Source organism: Salvia miltiorrhiza, chromosome 2 (assembly GCF_028751815.1).
Source record: "Salvia miltiorrhiza cultivar Shanhuang (shh) chromosome 2, IMPLAD_Smil_shh, whole genome shotgun sequence".
Lineage (NCBI taxonomy): Eukaryota > Viridiplantae > Streptophyta > Magnoliopsida > Lamiales > Lamiaceae > Salvia > Salvia miltiorrhiza.
Window position 1 is genome coordinate 62,931,386 of NC_080388.1, and position 16,538 is coordinate 62,947,923.

General features: G+C 38.3%; 3 protein-coding genes and 1 long non-coding RNA gene across 6 annotated transcripts; 1 reads left to right on the top strand and 3 right to left on the bottom strand.

Annotated features, from left to right (window-relative positions):
- The first annotated feature begins 309 nt into the window (after positions 1–309).
- On the top strand, positions 310–5,336 carry LOC131010996 (glutamate receptor 3.3). Its single transcript, XM_057938727.1, is given in 8 exon segments — positions 310–965; positions 1,452–1,717; positions 1,994–3,336; positions 3,432–3,709; positions 3,796–3,827; positions 3,928–4,334; positions 4,590–4,994; positions 4,997–5,336. Coding segments are annotated over 7 exon segments (2,802 nt in total). The 5' UTR covers positions 310–965; position 1,452; the 3' UTR covers positions 5,069–5,336.
- A 2,386-nt stretch (positions 5,337–7,722) lies between these two features.
- LOC131010997 (uncharacterized) lies at positions 7,723–10,543 on the bottom strand. 3 transcript variants are annotated; one of them, XM_057938729.1, is made up of 5 exons: positions 10,377–10,536; positions 8,535–9,971; positions 8,291–8,453; positions 8,111–8,227; positions 7,723–8,047 (listed from the first exon to the last, which is right to left on the bottom strand). In XM_057938729.1, the coding sequence occupies exons 2-5, from the start codon at positions 9,966–9,968 to the stop codon at positions 7,803–7,805; spliced, it is 1,959 nt and encodes a 652-aa protein (XP_057794712.1). In that variant the 5' UTR covers positions 9,969–9,971; positions 10,377–10,536; the 3' UTR covers positions 7,723–7,802. The 3 variants fall into 3 exon arrangements, with proteins under 3 accessions (XP_057794712.1, XP_057794711.1, XP_057794713.1); XM_057938730.1 differs by having other exon boundaries at positions 8,002–8,047; positions 8,121–8,227; XM_057938728.1 differs by having other exon boundaries at positions 7,723–8,227; positions 10,377–10,543.
- A 437-nt stretch (positions 10,544–10,980) lies between these two features.
- LOC131010999 (uncharacterized) lies at positions 10,981–12,157 on the bottom strand. Its single transcript, XR_009096715.1, has 2 exons — positions 11,960–12,157; positions 10,981–11,363 (listed from the first exon to the last, which is right to left on the bottom strand). It is a non-coding gene; the product is annotated as an uncharacterized LOC131010999 (long non-coding RNA).
- A 1,477-nt stretch (positions 12,158–13,634) lies between these two features.
- Positions 13,635–16,328, bottom strand: LOC131011000 (serine/threonine-protein kinase/endoribonuclease IRE1b-like). Its single transcript, XM_057938731.1, has 4 exons — positions 15,446–16,328; positions 14,732–14,904; positions 14,371–14,617; positions 13,635–14,180 (listed from the first exon to the last, which is right to left on the bottom strand). Exons 1-4 carry the CDS (start codon positions 16,312–16,314, stop codon positions 13,730–13,732), a joined length of 1,740 nt encoding a protein of 579 aa, XP_057794714.1. The 5' UTR covers positions 16,315–16,328; the 3' UTR covers positions 13,635–13,729.
- Between the last annotated feature and the right edge of the window lie 210 nt (positions 16,329–16,538).

Genomic DNA, 16,538 nt, shown 5'->3' on the forward strand with positions numbered 1-16,538 from the left:
AATAAACACACAGTTATATTATTTTATATTCTAATTAATTTATTAAATGTTGTTCGGTTCAAAATTAGTTGGCAATATATGAATTTTGTCACTTGTTCTTAAAAATTGAATTCTGCCAACATATGATTGTGTGGACATGGTGCGTCTCCACGAAATTATTAACGAGACGATTATCCAACGCCAACGTAATCACATACATACGTACTAAACTACTAAAAGAAGAAAATCATTGGCTGTTTACACATACATTTTGGTTAATCAAAACTTTATATATCCCTCCATTATTATTTATAGCATAATTGCATTAATAACCAAGTGTGCAATCATTGTTCCAAACATTTTCCCCACTTCTCCACACATTCTTTATTCCCACTTCACCAAAAACCAAACGTTTTACACGACTGTAATAATTAATTTAACAATTTCTTGAAACCCCACTTCAATCTTTCTCAAGTTCATCCATTGGTGCAAGTAGGATTTATTTTATTTTATTTTATTGCATCAAATGTTAGTAAAATAGATCAAGATTAAGAACGTCCAAGCTCACATATTGATGTGACGTGACATCTAATATCAACAAAATAGGAGTAAATGGTATGTTGTTCCCTCAAAAAGAAAAAAAAAAAGAAAGAATTGAATAGAAATGGGGTCATGTTTCAGGTGACTTACATTTTCTTGGTGGGTTTTGTTTCCTTGGATGAGATTTACACAGAGAGAGAAATGGTTGAAGAGCCCACATGATGCCCTATATTATATATATTTTTTTAATCTTTTAAATATTTTCATAAAATATATATTGAAGATATATGGTATGTATAGTTGGTTAATGGGTGGTATTATCTTTGGTGTGGCTCCTATGGCTTCTCCAAAACACCCCAAAAAGCATCATATGGCATATGAAGCTTCTTAATCACTTTTTTTTGGAGCATAATTTTGTGCCAAAGTTGCAATCTTCGTGCTCCAAGGTATGCTTCTCAACTCAGAATCTGATTCTTTTATTTTTCCTGCTATTTCTGTATGTTTCCCTCTTTTTTATTCCATTATTAATTAACTAGCTTCTTTCTCTTTAATTCTTGTTGTACATGTGTGAATGTCTCTGTACATTCGACAATTTGTTGCCTGTGTGCATTTCCACTTATAAAGATGCTGAATTTAGATACCCTTTTTCTCTTTTGGGAGTTTTAAAATTACTAATTAACTATGATTTTTGAGGTTTTGGTTATAAATTGTGAGGGGATTTTTGAAGCTGGTGTATGTTTTTGGCTTTGCTTGATTGATAGCTCATCCATCATTGTGTGGGTGTGTTTTGAGCATTAAAGTGAATTTCCATTGCTAAAGGTGCTGAGTTTTTTTACTCTTTTGTTAGGTGTTTTAGTTATAATCAATGGGCTGGGAATGTTTGAGCTTGATGCATTTTCTTGATTGAGAACTCATAGTGTGTGTGTGTGTAGGATGAGTGCGTTCTGGATTATTCTGCTTTCGGCACTCTCTCTAGGAGTGTTGTCGGATGGCTCGAGCACAAATGCTTCTACGAGGCCTGCCGTTGTGAATGTTGGAGCGATCTTCACTCTTGATTCAACGATTGGGAGAGTTGCCAAGGTTGCCATTGAAGAGGCTGTCAAAGATATCAATGCCAACTCGAGTGTGCTTAGAGGATCCAAATTCAATGTGATATTCCGAAACTCCAATTGCAGTGGATTTCTTGGCTTGGTTGAAGGTATACTCCTTATCTCACAAGGTTATGTTTATATTTTTTTCGAAATTGAATGAGAAAAATGAAGTTGATCTTAGTTTGAAGTCTGTGTGGTGGACTGCCAGAATCAAGCTAAGAATCTTGTAGTTTCGTGTAAACGAGCTCCATTGGTCGAATTTTGATCTGAAATGTCTGGAATACTGAGGAAATCAATGACATATGTGAGTTCTTGAGTGATTTTGAAACGAGTGGCGATGAAATAGCTGCCGGTTTTATGTGATATCTCTCTACTTTGTGCAGCTCTACGGTTTATGGAGACGGACATTCTTGCAGTAATAGGTCCTCAATCTTCTGTGGTTGCGCATACTATTCTGCACGTCGGGAACGAGCTGACAACTCCCTTTGTGTCGTTCTCTGCAACAGACCCTACTCTCTCGACCCTTCAATTTCCTTATTTCGTTAGGGCAACGCAGAGTGATCTGCATCAGATGACTGCGGTGGCTGAGATAGTCGAGAACTATGGTTGGAAGGAAGTGATTGTTATCTTTCTTGATGATGATTACGGCAGAAATGGGTTGTCTGCATTGGATGATGCGCTTGCAGCTAGGCGCTGTCGGGTTTCCTACAAAGCGGGGATTCCTCCCGGAGATGTGAGCCGGAGTGACATCATGGATCTACTCGTCAAAGTTGCGTTGACGGAGTCTCGTATCATTGTCCTGCATACTTATCCGCCTACTGGATTTACGGTGTTTTCTGTGGCGCACTATCTTGGAATGATGGATGACGGCTACGTCTGGATTGCCACGGATTGGCTCTCGTCTGCCGTGGATTCTTCTTCGCCCCTTCAGTCGGTAGGTATGATGGATGCTTTGCAGGGAGTGATTTTTCTACGACAGTACACACCGGATTCAGAGAGGAAACGGGCTTTTTCAGCACGGTGGAACAAGGTGACCGGTGGTTCGTTGGGGCTAAGCACCTATGGTCTATATGCTTACGATGCTGCTTGGTTGACCGCTCATGCTATCGACTCATTCTTCAATGAAGGAGGGAATATCTCATTTTCTAACGATTCCAACTTGCTTCCGACACAAGGAAGTAAGCTTCATCTCGATAAAATGGTGATTTTCGATGGGGGTCCTCTCCTTCTCAAGAGTATGATGGAAAGTGACTTTGTTGGTCTAACGGGACGGGTCAAGTTTAGCGACGATAGGTCTCTAGTTTATCCTGCGTATGAAATTATAAACGTCGTTGGGACTGGTCTCCATCGGGTTGGTTACTGGTCCAACCATTCAGGATTATCAACTATTGCTCCCGAAGCTCTGTATTCGCATCCTCCCAATCACTCTACTTCGACTAATCAACTAAACAGTGTTCTTTGGCCAGGAGAGTCCATAAGGACGCCCCGTGGTTGGGTGTTTCCCAACAACGGGAAGCAACTGAGGATTGGGGTGCCACGACGTGTTAGTTACAAAGAATTCGTGTCTCAAGTTCAAGACACCAATAATTCCAAAGGCTTCTGCATAGATGTATTCACAGCTGCTGTAAACCTGCTGGCTTATGCCGTTCCCTATCGGTTTGTCCCCTTCGGAAACGGCCTCAAAAATCCAAGTTATAACGAGCTCGTGAAGTTGATCACTACAGGAGTAAGTAACTTGTTTTTGCATACACTGATGGATCAATGCAGTAGCTATTCCATATAAATGGCATTGGCACCTTAAATCATGCTTTCTTGTGATAGGAATTCGATGGCGTGGTTGGAGACATAGCAATCACAACGAACAGGACAAAAATCGTGGATTTCACGCAGCCGTATGCTGCATCTGGACTTGTGGTGGTGGCCTTGGTTAGTAAACGGAACACAGGCGCTTGGGCTTTCTTGAGGCCGTTTTCTCCTCAACTGTGGGCAGTTAGTGCAGGGTTCTTCGTTTTCATTGGCATAGTCGTGTGGATTTTGGAGCATCGGATGAATGATGAGTTCCGAGGGACACCAAAGCAGCAGCTAATAACAATTTTGTGGTAAGAAACAGAGGATTGGAATCTTGATTTAGTTTTCTTACAAGAATGTTTGACGACATCGGCGACGTTTTCTTTCTTCCTTGCAGGTTTAGCCTCTCAACTTTGTTCTTTGCTCACAGTAAGTAGTCCCTATTCCCACAATCATTTTTTAAGCTAGAATTTACATTGGTTTTTATGTTCAACCACATCTAAATTCTTGATTCTTTCGTCGAATACAGGAGAGACGACCGTGAGCACCCTCGGGCGCGCAGTGCTGATCATATGGCTTTTCGTGGTTCTGATCATTAACTCGAGCTATACTGCGAGCTTGACGTCTATACTCACAGTACAGCAGCTCTACTCTCCTATCAAAGGAATCGAGAGCTTGAAAGATGGCGACGACCCCATCGGATACCAAGTGGGCTCTTTCGCGGAGCATTATCTGACCGACGGAATTGGCATACCCAAGTCGAGGCTTATACCTCTCGGATCACCGGAAGAGTACGCCACGGCACTTCAACGCGGTCCCAAGAAAGGAGGCGTTTCTGCTATCGTTGATGAACGGCCGTACGTAGAACTTTTCCTGGCAAGCCACTGCAAGTTCAGGATTATTGGCCAAGAGTTCACCAAAAGCGGCTGGGGATTTGTGAGTAACATCTTGCTTCTATTCCTTTTCACATCACTTTTTTGATCCAAATATGATTTCTGCTGCTTGCTTATCGTCTTTCAGGTAGTCTTATAGAAACATTAGCGTTATAATCGCATGATTTCGCCGTTTAGTTGGTGGAGTGATCGAGTATATAAATGAAATGTCACGAGTTTTGATCCTATTAGCACATGACGCTATTAGCATAACATATATAGTAACATTTCCTAGCTGATTTCTTGCATCTCTATCAAGGCATTTCCACGAGACTCGCCTCTGGCCATCGACCTATCAACCGCGATCCTAACCCTATCCGAGAACGGGGATCTGCAACGGATCCACGACAAGTGGCTGACGACGAGCGCGTGCAGCTCGGAGAACACGGAGCTCGAATCGGACCGGCTCCATCTAAAGAGCTTCTGGGGCCTCTATCTTCTATGTGGTATCGCGTGCTTCCTCGCGCTCCTCGTCTACTTCATCCAGATCATCAACAGGTACCGGCAAGCTGCCAGAGAGGAGCTCGTTTCGTCGGCGGGGCCGGGCAGCTCGCGCACGAAACGCATTCAGACGTTGCTGTCGTTGATCGATGAGAAGGAGGATATATCACGACGGGAGAAAAAACGAAGAAAGCTTGAGAACTCATTGTCCGAGAACAATGGGAGAAGCGAGAGAGAGAGAGGGATTCCAAGAGGAAGCATTCTTCCGCGAACAACAGCTTCAACATGAGGACTTGATGAGGGACTCACCATGGCGTTGTCGCGTGCGATAATAATACAACTATGAGACTGCAAAACTATGCTCCTCAATGTTGAAGCTTATGCTATGAGGCTATTGCCATGAGAAGTGTTGTATACCAACAATTTTAATTAGTGGAAATTGTAGATAATACACAGGCATATAGTTGAGTATTACTCCAGCTTTAATTTTTCATCATATTTTATGCTTATACTTTCGATGAACATAAAATCCTAAAATAAAACCATTATTTCATTTTTCTTTTGAGTTGGGATGTGATGCTTTTAACCTTATAAAGATGATGAATGCTACTAATTATTTGTGTTTTAGCACACAATATTTGGATTTTATTTGTAAAATAACCTTATATTTGTGTGATTACTGATTATCTATTTTCTCTCTTCATTTATTTTTTAAGTTAAAATTGGAGGGAGCAATATAAAATGTTGTCATCATTAAGAATTTAACTAATTACCTTCATATTTTCTAATTTATGGGACCTTTTTCTCACTCATCTAATACATAACTAAATTTTATTAAAACTCGTGTTCTCTTCTTTTAAAAAGATATTTCAGAGATGGCGAGAGTATTATCTTTTTTTGGCAAAGTCATGTTTATTCCTTGACCCAGTAGTTATTCCGCTCTGCAGGTCACAATGCCACTTTCATTTTTAAGTTGCCATGTGTCAACTTTTGAATGGGTTGTAAGATTTGGTGGAAACGTTTGCACATAATCAACAGTGAAAATAATTAAGAGTTGGAGTTATGAATTTGAGCTTAACATTTCGTATAAGATGTTCCACCCACCGCCTTTTATCCCGATTGAATAATCTTGAAATAGGTTTGTTACTTCCACGTTTTTCATATTATCATTATTATTGTTTGAGAGGGTTAATTGACATTTTCTTTTTTTGAGCTGATCTCTCTCCATCTTGCTCCATTTGTAGTGGGTTCTCAACTCGCAAAATACAGGTAGTATTGCAAATCTTAGTATATAGAGCAACTTATAAGTATTTTCAGAACTGAAGAATCGAACAACTTTATTACTATTGCATAATCCAATTCATGAATTATGTGATTGCTTTGATCTATCTGATTGGCGGGTTTCAACTTATTTAGTTATTATGCAACACTCACATTTCTTCCACCCTCTCCAAATTGTGCTTTAAATTGTTCAATAGACTCTAGTTTCATTTGAAATCTTATAGAGATTCATAAGAGGCAAGTGCACATATTCAGGCTTATATAGCTTTATGTTTGAGGAATATACTTACTTTTTGTTATTTAGCCATAATTAGCTTTATAGTGTTCATTCATAATTATGTTGTTTGCTCAATCCTTCAATATACTCTAGTTTCATTTGAAATCTTATAGAGATTCATAAGAGGCAAGTGCACAGATTCATGCTTATATAGCTTTATGTATGAGGAATATACTTATTTTTTTTATTTAGCCATAATTAGCTCTATAGTGTTCATTCATAATTATGTTGTTTGCTCAATCCTCGTCGGGGGTGAATCCAGGATTTTTTTTGGGGGGGGGGTATAATATATAATAATTAATAAATAATTGTTTTTTGTCATTAGTTCAACTAGGGGTGGTAATCGGTCCGATTCGGTTATAACCAAATCGGCTTTTTCATTAACCGGAACCGATTAACAGCAAATTTGATAATCGAAAATCGAACCGGTTTTTTGTTCGATTAACCGGTTAATTGCACAGTAAATAGGTTGTAATTTAAGAGTGAAACTCAATACTCTATTTTGCTTATTCACAGGAACTATGAATTCCCTTTTCTCGATACTTGCAGCTGTAGAATCATATCAAACATTAAATTTTGTAGATTTAATATATAGAAAGGGGAAAAAGAATTAGTAAGGCACAGATAATAGCAAGCCAGCAACAACCACGAGTTAAAAAACAGGGACATGAGCCGAAACTAAAAAAGAAAAAATGAAAGAAGAACCATACTCATTTGGAAAAAGGAATGCACACTGAAGAAGCCACATTATCTATGCAAATCGCAAAAAAGTAATGCTAATGCCCCAAATACACTATTGGTCCTAACTCCTAGCAATACCAAATAACATAAATCAATCCCAAAATCAATTCTTGGAAAATAATTACCAAAATTAGTGATGGAGAGGTGCCGCCACCCAAGGAGCAGGACTGGTCGTGGTGCTTGGGGAAGGAGAAAAAGTCGAAAGAGGCAGAAGGTGCTCAAGTGCAGAAAACTCGAGCTGCTCTAACAGATGCTACTCAGGTGCAGAAAAAATTGGGAAGACATGCCGGCGACGCGGCCCGGTGGCGAGGGGTAACGACGACGTGGTCCGGTGAGAAGAGGTGTCGGCTCTGCCTTCAATTTCAGTGGTCGCAGGCGGCGGGTCGCACAAGCCAAAACCAGACGGCAGAAGCTGTATTCGTGGGGAATGGAAGCCCTATTCTATTAATTACAACTTAATAAAATTATAAAATCTAAATTATTTAATTATATGACTAAATCGGTTGATTCAGTTTAACCGATCGGTTATCGATTAAATCGATTAACTAATTAACAGAAAACTACATAATCGAAAATTGAACCGGTGAAAACCGATTATCGATTTTCCGGTTCGATTTTGATTATAACCGCCAATCGGATAACCGGAACCGAATTATCATCCCTAAGTTCAACCATAATAATAAAAATGTACAATAGTTTCATTCATTAAATGTCTATTACATTATAAATAATCTATGAATAGATACTTGGCGAACTCGAGCTAGTCGATTCTGTTTGAGAAAGCAATGACGATTGATTTCGACGTGTACTCATTGACTCAAAACGTTGCAAAATCTTCTCGTTGTCAATTGTTGAGAAAACTTCCTTCTCAATATACACGACCAAACTGTCATTCATCCACTCATCTTTCATACGATTTCGCAAATCAGTCTTAATAATCTTCATTGCAGAAAATGCTCTCTCAATAGAAGCAGTAGCTACAGGTAAAACCAATGTCAACTCAATCATTCGAAAAACCAATTGAAAAACTAAATGATTACCACTTTTAACCATTTCTTGAGCAAGACTTCCCAAATTGCTAATTGTTGAAAATCGAGGATCACGCCGAACAAATGCTATGAAATTTCGGAGTTGTTGTGGAAGACATAGACAATCATCTGTAAAAAAATGCACATTAATAATGAAATCATGAAGTTATTGTGAAAATAATAAATAATCACCTGGCCCAAAGTCTTCGGGATAGAAAGTAGTCAAATGCATGAGTTGATCAATGTCAAATTGAGAGAAATTGTTTCTCGGATCAAGACATGCCATGCATCTAAGCAAATTAGTGCTAGCTTCGGAAAATCGAGTGTTTAGCTCTTGTAGTGTTAGATCAACAACCTAAAAAACATTAAAATTTAATGAGAAATGAAAATTTAATATAAATGAAATGAATCAAATATTTAAAAGTTAAAATAATACCTCATTAAAAATCTCCACACGATAATAATGATCATTTGTGATGCTTTGCCTCTTGTAACCAGGTCGGGTTATAGTGTCTTCCATATGAATCAAAGGAATAGCATTCACCTCACAAAATCTATTGACTTCCTCCAAAATCATCTCCCATCCAGTCATTCTGAAGTCGTGTAATTGAACTTTCACAGTATCAATCATTGATATGGCTTGCACGATATTTTGATCTTTCTTTTGTAAAGAAAATGACAGTTCATTTGTGATTCCTAATAGATATTTCATCAAGTGCATCACAAACACAAACTCATAACTATTCATCTTTCTAAGCAAACCTCTTGCAGTGCTTCTAATATCAGAACTTGTGGCATCATCACGTACATGTTCCAAAACTTTATCAACTGAAGGCCACATAAAACATAAACGAAGCAAGGTAAAATAGTGTGAGCCCCATGGAGTATCTCCCGGTCTTGCCAAACTAGTTTCTTGATTTTGGCCTCTTCCTCTCATCCTTACTTCATCATTGAGTTCTTTCACTAATCTCTCATGTTCTAACATCAGTAGTTGATCTTTTATTTTGCAAGATGCACTAGTGGTGTTCACTATCATGAAGATATAACTAAAAAAGTCATTCACAGCCATGATACTCTTAGCAACAGCCACAACAACCAACTGAAGTTGATGAGAAAAACAGTGAACATACATGGCATAAGGATTTTCTTCCAAAATTAAGGCTTTCAATCCATTAAACTCACCCCTCATATTTGAAGCTCCATCATATCCTTGTCCTCTCAATTTTGACTGTGATAAACCATGTTTCACAAATAAATCATCTATTGCATGTTTCAAAGAATGTGAACAAGTGTTAGCAACATGAACAAGTCCAATAAATCTTTCAACCACACATCCTTTATCATTCACATATCTTAAAACGAGACCAATTTGCTCTTTCGTTGAAATATCCTGAGCTTCATCAACCAAAATGGTGAACACTTTATCTCCAAGATCATTAATTATCGCAAGTGTGACCTCTAAAGCACAAGCATGTGCTAACTCTTTTTGAACTTTTGGACATGTCATTTGATTATTATCAGGAGCATGTTCACCCAAAACCTTGGAAACAATATCATTATGATCACCATACCATTGAATCAGCTCAAGAAAATTACCTCGATTTGAAGAACTAGCTGACTCGTCATGTCCACAAAAAGTCAATCCTTGCTTCAACAAAAAACGAGTAACATCTAATGAAACGGTCAAGCGAGCACGATAAGCAATAGGAAACTCCTCAATTGACTTTCTTAACCCCGGATCACGAATGTATTCATCAAAATTTGTTTCATCTTCTACATTCGTTTCAGCTTCTACATTTGTTTCAATAGCGGGTGTAACTGAATCACATGAAGATTGACCTCCGCGTTTTTTAGAAAAAAAACGTTCCATTTCCTATAAAAATAAATTAATCCAATTTAGCATTCATAAACAACAAATCACAAATATAGTTCTTAATTATCCAATTCACACGAATTCATACAATTAACAAATAGTGCTCAATTATCCAATTCATACGAATTCACACAATTAAAATTTGACAAATAGCATTCTAAATTAACATATGTATTATTCCACTGGAAATCGGCTAAATTAACAAATGTATTCAAATTTCACAAATAGCAATCTCCTCCTTTCACTAAAAAATCGCCGGCTCTGCCCCTACACTCACAATTTCACAATATTATAATCTAACCTCTAGCTACTGCTCTACAAAAAGAAGAAAATTGCAAATTCTAATCTAATTGGAAAACAGAGGAAAAATTGCATCTTCGCAAAAAGAAAAAATTGCAAACTCACTGCGAAAGTCTGCGAGCAGCCGACGGAGTAGACTCCAGTCTCCTCGACGCGGCGGCGGTGTGGGTGGAAGGCCAGCGGCGTGGAACGGCGCAAGAAGAGTTTGAAATTTGAAATGTTTTAGAGGTTAGGTCTGTTCCGTTGTGTTTCATTTACAGCATATTTAGTTTTATTAATTTTTTTATTATATATATATATATATTTAAAAAAAATCAAAAATTGTGTTTCATTTACAACATATTTAGTTTTATTATTATTTTTGTTTATATATATATTTTAAAAAAATCAAAATTTGGGGGCTCTAGCCCCCTGGCGGATCCATCACTATCCACTGATTGGTAGTGTTGTTGTTTTTGATCTTTTTGTTGTAGCTGAAAGCTTACTACACTGTGACAAATACAATTAATATTATTTAAAAAATGTAGTTATTTTATTTTACCTTTATTCATTGTTCCACATTATCTTCATAAACATTAAATAGAATTATTTTAATAAAAAAAATAATGCAATTTAAATTAAAAAAGTGAAATTAGGATATTTCAAAAAATAAAATAAAAAATAAGGGACTAAAGCAAATGAAACGATTCAATTGAATATAACAACAAACTAAGCAAAACCACCATTAACCAAATTGAATTATCAAAACAAGTTCTTGTTCTTTATTTACTGTCAACAAAGTAAACTGTAGTGAAAATAAAATTAAAAATACAAATACAAATCTAGAATATGATGAAATCAACATAACTAGAAGCTTTTGAAATGCAGGAGCTATTTGATTTGGTTGAGCTGCATGATTTTTGTCGACAATCAACTCTTTCAAATTCGTAGCATTATTGAAAACGTAGAATACAAATTCCAATTCAGATATACTCCCAAAATATCCCGACAGCCTCACTCTTTCAAGTTTTTAAATCGCAGCTAGCCTTTATCTTAATGCGATCCTCATCAAGCCTTCTGTGTTTACATGTCTGGTCCAGTCGACCATAAAAACTGCAAAAACAAGTATAATAATAATTATTCACATCACATATACTCATTACTTTACTAATTATTATACTCGGTGACGGACGCCATGTTCTTTAATTTTCATTTAAAAAATAAATAAAAATAAAAACAATCACATCACACATAATGTACGTACACTAAAGCCATATTCTTTTTCTTTTTCTCAAAAAAAACGGAAGAAGATTAATTACAGTTTATAGTCACAAATTTACGTAATTAAGTTTATAGGTTCAACAATTTCAACTTATTTTTGTATATTTTGAATTTTGAGAAATTATTTAATTATGACCAATTTAAAATTTCCAGGCACCAAAAGTGTTCCGGCCAAATAGCTTGCCCTTTGGGACAATCGGTTGAGAACCACATCCACCATTTATTGAGAACCAATCAAACGCGGGCTTAGTCTTATTCATCCAATTACCTAAAATTAAGGTTCTAAGTTTAATTGGTGGAGTAGGCCTATGATATGGACACCGGAAATGTAACAAGCATTGGTTTGATCGAATCTAATGCTACTAATTAATGTGGAAATTTAGGTAAATTATTGAATGTAATGTGTTGATGATCATTAAATTATATACCTTAGGTATGAGACTGCTAATTGGGATATTCTTGTTCCTCCTACTCTTCTTGCTGCTTCTCTTCTTCATCGCGATCACATATTCAAGAGTAGAAATTACAGAAATTTTAAGGGGATTTGTTTTTGGAATATCTGATTCTCACCCAAGTCGGCTTGTGTGTGAATGTCTAGCTAGCTAGGGTTTTGCCATCGCTCAACAAAAAATGAATTAAGAAAAACGAGTGAAGCGTTTATATTCATCTGCGTGCTAATTATTCATCACACACAAATCAAATTTTTGATTAAGTTAAATTATAAATCATGTCTTATTAATCGAAATAAAATACTTTCTTAGTATTATAAATTATAAATCATGTCTTATTAATCATGTTATTATAAATCAAATTTTTGATTAAGATTAATGGATTAGTAACTAACGATGGTAATGGGCCGCTTCCATTAAGCATTTCTCAACTCCGAACCCAGTGAAACAATAGGGCCGCATGGCCCTATTCAACATACAAAATCAAATTTTATCCACCATTTGAAAAAACATAAATTTTGGCTATTTTTTGTATGTCATGACTATTCTACCCTTCTCTCTCTCTCATCTCCCTCTCTCTCTCCAGCGGCTCCTCTCTCTTTCTCATCTCCCTCCCTCTTTCTCATCTCCCTCTCTCTCTCTCTCCAGCGGCGGCTACGCGGCAGCGGCGCCGAGCTTGGAGAATTCGTCGGAGCTCTCGCGGCGGTGGTGGAGGAGATCCTCCCTCTCTCTCTCTCTCCAGCGGCTGTCGCTCTCTCCTTTCTCTTTCTCATCCCCCTCTCTCTCTCTCCAGCGCGCGGCGGCGGCAGATCTGGTCTGATGAGGCGGCGGCGGTGGATCTGATCTGATCGTTGCGCTGCCTCCTCCATCGGCAGATCTGATCTCCGCCTCCTTCGATTTCAGCCATGGCAGATCTGATCTGATCTGTGTGCTGCACGTATGGCACTTATGGCACTGTTAGTGCCATAAGTGCACACTTCCCCCTAGGGTTTAGATATTCCGGCCATTTAGGGTTTAGATTATCCATTTGAAGTTTAGATGTTCCATTTATGGTTTAGATGTTCCATTTAGGATTTAGATGTTCCATTTAGGGTTTAAATGATGTTGTTGTTTCTGTATTTGTGCTGCACGTATGGCAGTTATGGCACTATTAGTGTCATAAGTGCCCAAAATGATTATTTTAAATGGTTTTATTTTGGATTTCCGTTGACACTTATAGCACTAAGTGCCAACGGAAATCCAAAATAAAACCAAAGTAAAATCTTGACACTTATGGCATTAATAGTGCCATAAGTGCCTAACCCAACCCGGCACGCGACCCGCGTGCCTAATCCTACCCGGTCCGCCTCATTAAGGGTAAAAACGTCCAAATCAATAAAAATGGCCAAAATTTGTATTTTTTCAATGTGTAGCCATAAATTGTGTTTTATACTTCATTTTGGCTATTTCAAAATTTTACTCTTAAATTTATCTGCCCATACCCGTATGTAAATACCTGCTAATTACTCACTCAGACCCATTTAAACATATAAAATATTTAAATGATACAAATATAAATTGTTATAATAAGTGGAAACTCTCATCCCAATAAAATACTAGCTACTGATGTAAAAAAAAAAAATACTAGCTAGCTACTCTATACATGCATATTCCCTAATTAAATTCCAACACAACTTACAACGCACCGCGTTAATTAATTAGTTTACATGTACAATTTTGTTACAAATGTTTACAGTGCCATGATCCAAGTTAGAATCCACTACTTGTAAAATATTTGTGAAATGTTTCTTCTTGCTCACAATGACTACGAATCACATGATACACCTCAATTAAGAGCTTAGGAAATCTAGTTGAGAAATACGAGTTGAATCCTTCAGGAACTGACCCCAAAATTGCTTGAATCTCCTTCGGAAGTTCTCTGTAGTGATTCAACTTGTTCCGAATCACACGTAGCAGATCGCGCACACTGTCGTACCTGTATCGCCTGTAGCGGCCAATGTCGTTGATGAAGGTGGTTTCCATCTTCTCGTCCCATTTCCCGTCCAAGGCGGCTTTCCCTATGTTCTCTAGCGCCTCGAGTAGGTCGGACGCGTTCTCTCGGTCCTCCAGCTCGATTCTATCGCTAACATCACGGAGGAATGAGAGCCTCATCTCAGCACTCCAGAACAAAGGGTGGTGCATCACTTCTGTAGCCTTTGGCCTATCATATAAGATGACATATCGATGAAAATGTGAGAACGAAGTTTTATCAATCTACGGCCTGAATGATAGATCATCCATCGGTTTATGATCGAACGAGGGAAAACTATCAATTACTCGGGCTCTAATTCAAGCAATAAACTGGTAAAACCGTGAACATGTGTATTTGATCCCGATATGTGAGGGCATACCTCATATTTGGATTAGGATCGAGAAGTCCAGAGATGAGTTCCGTGGCTTCCGGGATATGGTCTATCAAGAACAGGTCTTTCTGAGCCTTGATTATATTTACATCGCGCTCAATACTTTCTCCAAAGGGATGTTTACCGCCGGTTAAGCAGAAAAAGAGCATGCATCCCAGACTGAAAAGGTCTACAGCACGAGTCTGTCGCTCGTTTCGTAGCTGCTCGGGCGCTTGCCACCCTGAACTTCCATATCCTACATAACACGAAAAATTGAGATAAAAGTAAAGTGAGCATTCCGTAGAGCAGTTACTCGAAAGGAAAGGAAAGGAAAGGAAAGGAAAGGAAAAGTCATAACTACGGCACTCACCAGTAGCATGCTTGGATAGAGATGACATGTCTCCATCCAAGTGCTTGCTGATACCCATGTCGGATATTTTTGCAGATATCGATCTATCTTTCATCACTAGGACGTTTTGAGGTTTCAGATCCCGATGTATAATCCCGAGTTCATGCAAATGGGCAAGTCCATAGACAATGTCCCTACAGTTAACACAAAATACACTATTATTAAATTCATAATAATGTAAATGATTTCATGTGAGCTAATTATAATATATTTGAATGGATCAAGATAGTTATTGGGATCGATTGACACAAAAAAGGATCATGTGATGAGAGAGGTAAATCGTGTGGGGTCATTCTCTTTCTACTTTGGGTCATTGGTTAGATAAATAATATAGGCTTGTGTGCGTGTGTTGGCCAAACGGTAAGGGGTTAATGCCTAAGGCCAAAGGTCTTGGGTTTGAGTCCTCTGTGGCGCGGTCTTTAAATTTCTTTATTTAATACTGTTAATTTATAAAAAAAAAATTAATATAGGCTAATCCACCACATATACTTTGATAAATTGAACATTTGATCATGCAATCCTTCAAATGCTCAATCACATGTATTGTCAATTTAAACGATCACCCAAGGTAAACGGCCCCTAAGTGGATCATTCTTGGCTTAATAAATGAATCCCAATGTGTAATTCCGAGTTCATGCAATGTTTAGAACTAATGGATGTTGAAATTAAACATACCTCATTAATTTTAACAACAATGCAGATGGATAGCCGTTGGCCCTCCACAGATCGAGCTCCTCGTTGCTTCCAAGATTGCTCAGCAATTCCATATTAGAACGAGCGATACTCGGAGGCTCTTGACTTTGACCCGAAGTAGTTACTTCATTCGAGGAAGTGCAGAATATGATCAAATCAAACAAACTACACGTACACCGCTCCAGACATAGATAAACGAAATCTTGATCATATTCCACTCCGTACCAACGAACAATGTTTGGATGTTGATCAGACGCGATAAGATTCTGGATCTCCTTCACGGCCACATCATGATGGGTCCGGACAAGACGTTTGACAGCAACAAAACGGCCTTCGTAATTTCCTTCGAGTACTATCGTCCCATTGCTCCCCTTTGCAATTTCTTTGTTAGTCACCACCATTCTACCAATCTTACGTCCATACGTGGAAGTACCGTTGTTGTCAAAAGGATTCGGCGTCAAGAATCTTCTATCAGTCACATCCTCTTTCACACTGTCAATGACCTTGACTACACTGGCTTGAGAGTTGCGTTCGTGCCTTTTCCCACCGGAGATACTATGTCTATTCACAACTGGTTTCCGGCCTTTCTTCTTTTTGGGTATCACATTTTGCAACTTCTTGAAATCTTCAGATTGTTGATGCAACACGTCTTTTTTCCGGCTAATTACACGTCTGGCACAGTAAAAGAAAGCCATGGCTATTGGCAGCAAAGAAGAATACAGCATAGAAGGCCACAAGGTAGGATGTGCTATGCCATCAGATTCTACATGGCCGTCGATTTGACGAGCTCCGATGCCGGGAACACTTTCAATCATTAAATCTTCCTGCTCAGGCATGGGCAGAGCAAGCATAAGTTCTTTCCCATTGTGATGCAGCCCAAGGTTCGTTGGTGCAAGACCCGGTGCATGTTCCTGTTGGTCCGGTTACAAGAGCACGAGCCAAGAAGTTTAAGGAGAGCTTGATGAGCTTAGTTCAAGAAGTGTGGGCTCAAGAGTTGATGAAGAAACCCATTGGAGATGGTGGAGTCGGCCCAAGTCTAATTAATATCATTACATGCGAGTGGGCCGAAGCTTGA